Source organism: Opisthorchis viverrini (assembly GCF_000715545.1).
Source record: "Opisthorchis viverrini unplaced genomic scaffold opera_v5_10, whole genome shotgun sequence".
NCBI classification, from domain to species: Eukaryota; Metazoa; Platyhelminthes; class Trematoda; order Opisthorchiida; family Opisthorchiidae; genus Opisthorchis; species Opisthorchis viverrini.
Window position 1 is genome coordinate 2818128 of NW_008751666.1, and position 9473 is coordinate 2827600.

General features: G+C 46.3%; 1 protein-coding gene across 1 annotated transcript in view; it reads right to left on the reverse strand.

Moving 5' to 3' along the window:
* Positions 1–4316, reverse strand: part of T265_12690 (hypothetical protein) — a gene marked incomplete at both ends in the record, with an annotated part of 15678 nt that extends 11362 nt beyond the window's left edge. Inside the window, 2 exons of the mRNA XM_009164953.1 lie at positions 27–302; positions 3946–4316. Of these exons, the coding sequence (XP_009163217.1) occupies positions 27–302; positions 3946–4311 (642 nt within the window). The remainder of the gene's footprint in view (positions 1–26; positions 303–3945) is intronic.
* Between the last annotated feature and the right edge of the window lie 5157 nt (positions 4317–9473).

The following is a 9473-nucleotide window of genomic DNA, read 5'->3' on the forward strand; positions in this document are numbered from 1 at the left end:
TATATATATATATATGAATCACTTACTTGGGCTAATTGCGGCAAAAGTGGCAGAAGGTCAGCACGCAGTGCGTCTGGTTCCAAACATCGAGCGAACTCACCAAGCCGGCTAGCTGCTGCACGTCTAACCATGGGTGTGTCGTCGTTGCAAAGTTGCCTGAATGTCTGCCTCAGGTCTGTTCGTACGGCATTGGGCGAATGACGATAAATAACACTAAAAAGTCCACAGGCGGAAGTTCGACTAGTGAACCATTCGCCAGTGGCAAGTCGCTTGACTAGAGGTAGAAAATGTGCCCCAAGATCCTACAAAAAACGAAGGCCACAGAGGAGATCGATGAAATCGGGAAAGTGCTCCTGAGCAAGTTGCGAATCATTCCAGCTAGAAGTAGATCCAATTAACGCGAGAGTAAAACATGACGCAACTGAGCTAACTAGCATCTAGTCATACAGACAGGTACTACGGTGCAACTCGAGGATAATTGACTGACTCAAAACCAGTTGGATAATTTCTTAACCTAAATACAAAACATTTAAATTATCTCCGAAACATCTAGCATTATGTTGATGCTAACAGGGAACGGAATTGTGAACTCCCGAGAAATTGGCATTACTCACAGAGCTTTCTTCTGAAGGACTACAGTGACTCCAAGGGAGCAGATCTGCTGATAAAATACACTAAATATGATCCCACTCCGCCCGAAAATGCGAACAAGTCGACACCGTGAGAACGAGACAGTAAAGTTCTCAAAATAACGACAGCGGCTCGTTTGAGTCGCCTGTTCACTAATTTAATATGCAAGACAAGGAAAACAGCAGGACGATTCAGAAATTCTATCATTTCCTGAAATCATTAGCCTTGTCGATGTCATGAGTTTTACGTAAATCCGGTTTATAATTCCAGCATCAAAAAGGTGAAACAGTAAAGCGATTAAAACGCATAATATCGTACTGCAAATTAAGCTCTGGAATGAATTTTTATGCACACGATAGGTTGGACTTTCTGAGGACTCACAACAGTCAAATACGCCTGGGTCCCGAAGTTACAGAGCCCACCCTCCACAAACTCACTAGTGAGTGCAATAGGGTTCTCAAGTATCGGATAGACCATGTTCCAGAGTAGCAACAGTGAAATGAAGCAATGAGTTCGCCACCTAGAAATATGGAGCTGACTGTTCGACTTGGCAGAGCTTGCTAACTCCACCGAAGAAGTCATTAGGTAGGCTATGTTGACTCTGAAGCTGGTCTCCTGATTATGCTGACTTAGGAGGATGACGTCAGAAACTGAGCGGAGGCATATGTGATATTTCAGTTGTCAAACGATAGCCGACTATATCTATTGAAATTCGTCAGTCCAGAGAATTATTGCGACAACTCTAACAGTAGCTTGAGTATACACAACTGAAGCTCATTGAAACACTGACGCATAGACTGAGTAGTCAAACACCAGCAGGTGAAAGAAAAAGAAAGAAAGCGTTCAGCTGTAGCACCCTTCCAGTGCCTAGCTGCCATGTCACCCGAAGGAAGCACGAGGACTGGGATACTGTCAGGTTGCCCAAGCCTAAACAGGGGAAGTCGACTGGCGGAGGTAGCATTCGAACCTTCCGACCTTCCGGTCAGTAAATTCGCGCTCTCACCACTTGGGCCATCTTGCCCCAGATGAACCTTCTGTTTCCCCATCAGATGCAGTCAAGACCACACTTTCTGGTCACACCTTTGACTCCCGATTCAACTGGTACGAAGATACGTCCAAAAGTGATTTTAAAAAGTCCGTTGATGATGGATCGAAAGTCAGATTGTTGCTGAGATGGCTCGGCACGCTGGAGCATGAACAGTACACGAAATTCATCCTCTTCAAGATGAACCAGCAGTGCTGACGACTTCTAATAAAAATGAAACAGCTGTGCACTAATTTGTCGAAATATTGATAGCTCATGTGAATTTATTGGTTGTTGATCTGTTCACCGAGCTTGGCAACTGATTTGCAGATGTTTCGTCACCACCCGAGGAAACATCATTAGTGCGCCGTTGGGTGGGCGCAGCTATGCAAAGCTTCGCCGTTTTTCAGCATAAATTACCATCAATTAAGCGCGCATAAAAAATTTTCTCGGAACCCGAAGCGAGCCACCTAGTATCAGGAGCAGTTCGTACTCTCCTAGCGATAGTTGTCATGCTCCGCTAGACTAATGATCAAGGCCCTGTGCCGCACCCGGCCATTAAATGTCATTGAGGTCAATAACCGCGTACACGCTCACAAGATGAGCTGTGACCCTGGTCCGACTAGCGTGATGCACTGCCACTAGCCGTATAGAAGCAGTTAAACGAATGGCAACTGGCAAAAAAAGAATGAAGACCTTTGCTCGAAGCTACGATGATCTGTTCCCGAGCTTGGCAACTGATTTGCAGATGTTTCGTCACCACCCGAGGAAACATCATTAGTGCGCCGTTGGGTGGGCGCAGCTATGCAAAGCTTCGCCGTTTTTCAGCATAAATTACCATCAATTAAGCGCGCATAAAAAATTTTCTCGGAACCCGAAGCGAGCCACCTAGTATCAGGAGCAGTTCGTACTCTCCTAGCGATAGTTGTCATGCTCCGCTAGACTAATGATCAAGGCCCTGTGCCGCACCCGGCCATTAAATGTCATTGAGGTCAATAACCGCGTACACGCTCACAAGATGAGCTGTGACCCTGGTCCGACTAGCGTGATGCACTGCCACTAGCCGTATAGAAGCAGTTAAACGAATGGCAACTGGCAAAAAAAGAATGAAGACCTTTGCTCGAAGCTACGACCGCTGGCTTCTGAGTGATCCGCAGATTGAGTGGGTGTCCAAGTTTAATTCGAAGCCGAAAACTCATCGGCGAAAACTCCAAACGTCGTGAGCGCAACCAACCGAATCCTGGCTGAAAATCCTCCAAGTGAGCAACCCCACAACCGCAAACGTGGAATACAACGGAGGAGTAGGTGAGCTTGAAAACCCAGAGGTGAACGATAGTCACTTTACCTCATCGGTATTCGTAAATTTATCGGGACTATGGTGTAAAACATGTCCGCTCGCCATTGTTTGACCCATAGTCAAATGGCCGAGATGGACGCTTCATGGGCACCATAAATGGAGTCCAAAGGAGAGGAATGGAAAGGTGATGTCTTGCAAACGTCCCGGATGAAATCTCGAGCGACGCCGACTTGCCTGATGTGGTGCCACCCGCACGACGGAAGCTTCAAAAAACCTTTGACAGTATTAACGAAAAATCAACTGTGACATCGCAACACGGGAGTGGAGGAACAACCTAACCGAAACCACCGCGTGCTCCTTGATCGAAGGTAAGATAGAGTTGGTTCGCGGATAAAGCAGCAGACGCTTTTGCCTGTTTGAAGCGTCAAATACAAATAGTGTATTTCTGGTGGTTGTCTTCATGGATGCATTAGCTTAGGAGGATCAGAAACAGTTTGGCTAAGGTGTAGTCGTTATTTCACCAGTGAAACGCGGAGATCAAACGCCCCAAAGATGAAGACTAGAAAGCGTAACGAGTCAGTCAAATGCAAGACAAGTGGACCACAGCGACGGTAACAGATCAGTCAAGTGGCGGAAATAAAAATTCCAAAAATAGTTATCAGAATAACCTACCAAATAAGAAGGGGCAAACTTTGTCACAGCACGAATTGTGACAGACCAATAAGGCTACGGGAAAGTTGCCCCCATTTCACCAATCACAAGTGATATCAAATTCCCCCTAAAAAACTATATAAACGCAATAACGTAGGGAGGATCCACGAAGCTAACTGTGCAATGATGTTCCATCGACTGCTGACGAAACGTCAACAAGCAAATTGCCAAGTAAAGCGAGCAAATAAACAGCAACCTTATCTACAACCAAATGAAGCTCTGAAATTTAGAGCCTTGAAGAACAATCCAAAACTGCTAGCCCTTTGGCGAGAGAACAACTTACTTTGGGGGAGAAGCTCGGTGCGAGCGCACGCAGTGTCTCAATGGCCTTCTCTCGGACAACTGTCTCTTCAACGGAGGCCAAGCCCTCCAAAGGAGGGAGGAGGCAATAAACGTATTCGGGACCACCGACCAACGGAACAAACTCTGCCAGCTGTTGCGCCATCTCACGTAACACCTCATCTTCGTCGTAGATGATGTCTGCGAGGAAAGGTATCAGTTCATTTCTTGTTCGCTCTGGGCCCAAGGCAAGCGATATCGTAGTGAGCTTCTTTACACTAGCCAGTCTAGTCTGCATATCGTCATTTCGCAGCTCATCGATTAGAATTGCGATAGGAAACAAGCTTTCATCTGATACCTCCGCGGACATTGTTCTGAAAAAAGATGAAAACAAGTGCGATGGAGGGCATTTCAAAGGTGACACGATGCAACAATGTGCCTCGAGTCACCATCAGGAGAAAGAACATCAGGCTTCATTGCCGTACAACCACAGAGTTTACTTGCTTATGTTTTCCCTTAAAATGAAAAAAGAAAGAACGGATGGGAGATGAACTTGGTGATTGTCTAACATAAACATTCCGGAGTGTCTACAACTTTAAACGGTCAACCAGACGGTTTAAGAAGAAACTGACGGCATAAACACCACTGATATCGATTGGCCGCCATTTCTTACATCTTCGCCTTAAGCCTTGGGGTTGTCACGAGGAGCTTATCACCAATATGGAATGAGGTCATTTGTAAATGTACAGTTCATGGTTGTAGGTCCGCTGGGATACTGCCAAGGTAGCCAGGCCTACGGCAGTTAAGTACGGGTATGTTGTACCGTTTATTGCTGCCAATGATCATGATCACGATCATGATACGCAAGCATAAGTAGGAAGACGCTTAAGGTTCTGCAAACCTTTCACTGAAAACCTGAAGGCAGCGGTGGATGGCGTAAGGTCGCTACAAATGTTTCAACCCTAGGCCCGGAGGACCATAAACCAACCTGGATGAGAAGCTCTACGTATGCTTCCCAGTACAGCCCCACGGGTAATAGAAGTTCACACCGCGTTAAGGTTGTCTCTTCTTGACGGAACGAGGAGTCGATCCTGGGAGGCAGACCGCACCAACACTTCGTAATCTCTACCACACCCCTCTACCAAGTCAAATGTTGTCTACCTCGCAGTTTACACTATCCGGAAGGGGGCACGGTACTCGGTAGACAATGTCCTGACATGCATAACACATGGCTGAACATACAGGGAGATACGTAACTGAATAACATTCTGATCGGGGTCAAAGGTCTGTTTACCTCAATTCCAAAAACTAGATAAACACAGATAGTTGTGAAAAGCGGGCCAAGAGTGCCCTTAAATTCACAGCGAGTAGTGAAAATTCTGCTTCATGTGCCCAAAAGACTAGGCTAATTTCATAATCTTGTAATAGTAGACTGACTCTGATGTAAATTCAAATTCGACCCTCCACAGAAAACCACGCACAATATAGCCGGCAATTCAGAAAATACAGGATGAAAAAGCGGACTTGATGACCAACTGGTTTCTACAGCAGGCAACGCAGATATCATTTCGTACCGGAACGAGATCGCTACATCTTTGTACAATGCCGTGAATTTTGCCTGTGGTATCAGCTGGCTCAACCTGGAGGCGTTACTAGTTTGGGCACACCTCCAATGGTGTGTGCACTCTATTTCATTATATCACCTGTCTGGTAAATGTTGACGCTGAAAAACGACCCTTGAAAAAACTTGCAAAACGCTACGGTGATGTCACGAGATAATTCAATTTGAAGGTGTAAATCCAACTAGTCTCCGACATTTTGGCTCTCTTCCAAATGATCCGACCTCAGGATGTCAGTTGGCAAAAGAACGACATTGCCACATCTCTGCACCGTGCAAGGAGCTTCATCCATAGCACAACACCGCACGCCTCACTGAGGTGCTTGGATAACAGTAATAGTAATAATAATATAACAGTAATAACAATACTGTCAAGCTGTAACCCCTCTCGGTGCCTTGCTGCCACACTATCAGAGGGAAGCACAAGAGCTGATATAATGCTAGGTTGCCCTAGACAATCGAGATGTTAAGGTTTGGTTCGAACCCATGGAACCTTCCTGCCAGTAAGCTCGTGCGCTGACCGGTGAGCTACCTCGAAGTGACACTGCTTGAATCCCCAAGCAATGTTCCCGCCGGTGCCAAACAAGTAAACCCGGTGAACCACCAAACGTCACGCAAAGAACGGCGTGTGCACCGACCATGAAGCCTAGGGGACGCGGACAGCTAAGGAAAAGTAAGAGAAAAAGAATGCCAGAAATGCCTTAAGGTTACTTCGATTCATCCATGTGGATGAACTACCGGAAGCAGTCGGTGGGCGAAACGATCAAGGATCAAACGGATGCAACCACTTTTATCAGAGGACACCTTGACCATTGGGCTGCGCACTTTGAAGAGCAACTTTCGGAGCCACCTGCCGCTACTCAGTGGGAGTATCGAAATCCATCAGTACTCCTGGTAGTGAATCTGGAACCAGAACGGTCTCAGAAGTTTACGACTGCATGATTTCTCTCAAACGCCACCACGTTCCAGGTCCGGATGACCTTTAATCTGCATTGTTCAAGCACTTGTTTGATCCACTTACCTGCATCTGCGAAAAGATTCTCGAAGACAAGTGGGGAGAATCCGTGATTGTGCCTATTTCCAAAATAAGGCTCGTATTGAGTGCGGTAATGATAGGGAAATCAGCCTGGCTCTAATCGTCCTATGATTGTCCGTGAAGAGTTGACTTGACAGTAGCTGGTGGGGTTTTGGCCTGGTAGGAAATGTCTACTATATCTTACGCTACATCAAAACTACAGCATAGTCATATGTATAGGCGATCCGCAGTCTTGGTATTTAGGGGCGTACCCAACTAAATTGATTGATTTTCCATTACATGCTTGGTCAGCAAGTTTGTCAGTTTTTGTACCCCTGAGAAAACTTCGAGGCCTCTATTGAAACCCTCCAAATCCACAGCGTTTTACGCATTTTGAAAGTTGTGTGGGCCCCGGATGTCCTTTTAGGTCTGTGAACGAGTCTTGGGTGGCATTTACCACCTTGAAACATCTACCGCCGAAAACAGATTGGAAAACCCTTGAATCTCAGTGGACGTATCGGGCTACAGTAGTTATTTTGCTGTACGACTTGGGCAACAAAACTGACAGTTCTTAAGGTATTCGATATCCGTTGTCTCAGAACCGTAGGTCACATAAGCTGGTGCCGGCGAGCGTCCGGCTGTGCAAGATATTCAATCGAAGACTGTATGCAGCAAGTTCGACACCAAACCGCCATAGGAAGTCTACCACGAAATCTCACTGCTTCATCGCAATAAAGCACCCAGGCCAGGTAGTTTGCATCCCGCACTGTTTAAAGGTGGCGAGTTCCTCGAAGTCAACTCAAAACGAGAGGAAAATTCCAGCGAAATGGCGATTCTACATTCATAATGGGTCGAAAAGACAGTGCAAAAGCCACTAGGAAATCAACCTAGTGACCATGACTTTCACTGTGCCATCTGGTGTTACCCTAAAAGTCTGTCCATCATCAGAACCGAATTCGCAAAAATCCAGCAGGGTTTCAACCTGGCCGAGGTTGCATTGACAACTCAATGGTTACGATGCTAACATACTGACCGGAGGGTCCGCGGTCCGAACCCAACCTCAGTATCTCGACTGCTCCTGTCTAGGCTTGGGTGACCTGACAGTATTTCAGCCCTCGTACTTCCTTCGGGTAGCATAACAGCTGGGGACCGAAAAGGTGTGACTACTGAACGATTATTATTATTATTGTTATTGTTATTATCAGTATTATACCTTCATCCTGTGTCAAGTGCTGGAACTACGCCATTCCTTCGAACGACAAAACAATGATCGTTTTTCTCGATCTGCTTTCGACTTAGTTTGTCGTCAGAAACTGTGCACTGTTTCACCTCATACAAAGGTTCTCATGCCACCTCCCATGGACGCGTGTGTGTCTATCGCAAACCGCCTCCCGAGTTAACTACATCCATCGGTGTCAGGCAAGGTTTTCTTCTGTTGCCCTTTCTCCTTAACTTTGTAATCGATATGTTGCTTAAGTCTTCTTTACCTGTCACTCATCCTCATCATCGAAAGTATACCATCCGTGTTCAACACCTCTAACAGCTCGGGGGTCGAAATACTAGCGGAGCATCCGCTTAGATACTGAGCACCCCAAAGATGTAGCTATTCCTTAGAAACGCAAACTATTTTAAATAACCTGAATGACTCTGCTGCACAGTTTCGTGCGATGTTTGCACCTGTAAAATGCTGCTGCAAGAGTGGCTAGGATTAAGCCGAAACATTATGCATGCGAGTGAACTGATCAACGCGGTAGATAAGTTCGTCTATTTGGCCAGCCACATAAGTCCTTGGGGACTGGTTAAAAACCAAATCACCCCCCGAAAACGGAAGGCCAGTGCAGTGTTTCAACCTGACATCAACATGACTGTCAAGGGTTTAGCGTATAATGCCACGGTCCGATCTGTTCTACTTTAAGAGTCAGAAACGTGGCCACCGCGTGTGGAGTGCCCCCGAAGTACTGCGATGGAAACACCAGATAAGTAATGCTGAGGTTCGTCGGACGGTTTTCGGCGGAGTTCACTCTCCTTTGATAGCTCAGCTGGTGAGGCATGCAGTTTGTACGCCAGAGGACTACAGGCCTCAAAAAAGCTTCCTTTCCCAACCCTGTGTCGAACAGAGAAGGCCCAAGGGAGGTCACTCAGTGACTTGGTAACAAAGCATGAAAACCGCTTGCCAATACACTCAGTCACGCTGGTAATTGTTTATTATTATTATTATTATTATTATTATTATTAGTAGTAGTAGTAGTAGTAGTAGTAGTAGCGGTAAGTGCCATCTCCCCGCGGGGACCGCGGGACGAAACAAACCAATGGTTAGTGATGAGCCTACGTCACGCAGCCGACGGCGTTCTTGAATCAAAGCTATCGCTTTCACTGTGCAGCCCACATTCCCTGTCATAACTGACAAATGGTCACTCGATATAAAAGAACTGAATGAGCCGTCACATCCGACGCGTGGCCCTCATTACTTGATTCTTCTTATCCTCGGTGAACGAAGCGGTAGCGACCGGACCGACCGTACTTTAGTGCAGGGTTTGAGCTGAAAAACTGAACTGAATTGCACATACCGAATCATCACTTACCGAAAGGAATACTGTTTTCTATGCCAAATTTAGTGGCATATGCAGAGAGTCGGTCAACTGCTGACCTGACAGAGCGGTATAAAAGCGATTACAAAGCCTTTCGTGGCGTAGGCCGTGTGATTCCTCACCCCAGTGCCTGCTTGGAGAAGCCGCAAGGTGGAACTGTAAATCTATGTTAATGGAGTTCTGTCAGTCTCTGTCCAGACTGGATATGTGTCTGGAGATGTAGGAACCTCAATGATTGTCACAAGCTAGAACTAAGTCCTTCCATCTCCACTTTTCTTCTTTTCTTCACAGCAGAGCTGTAAAGCGAATCA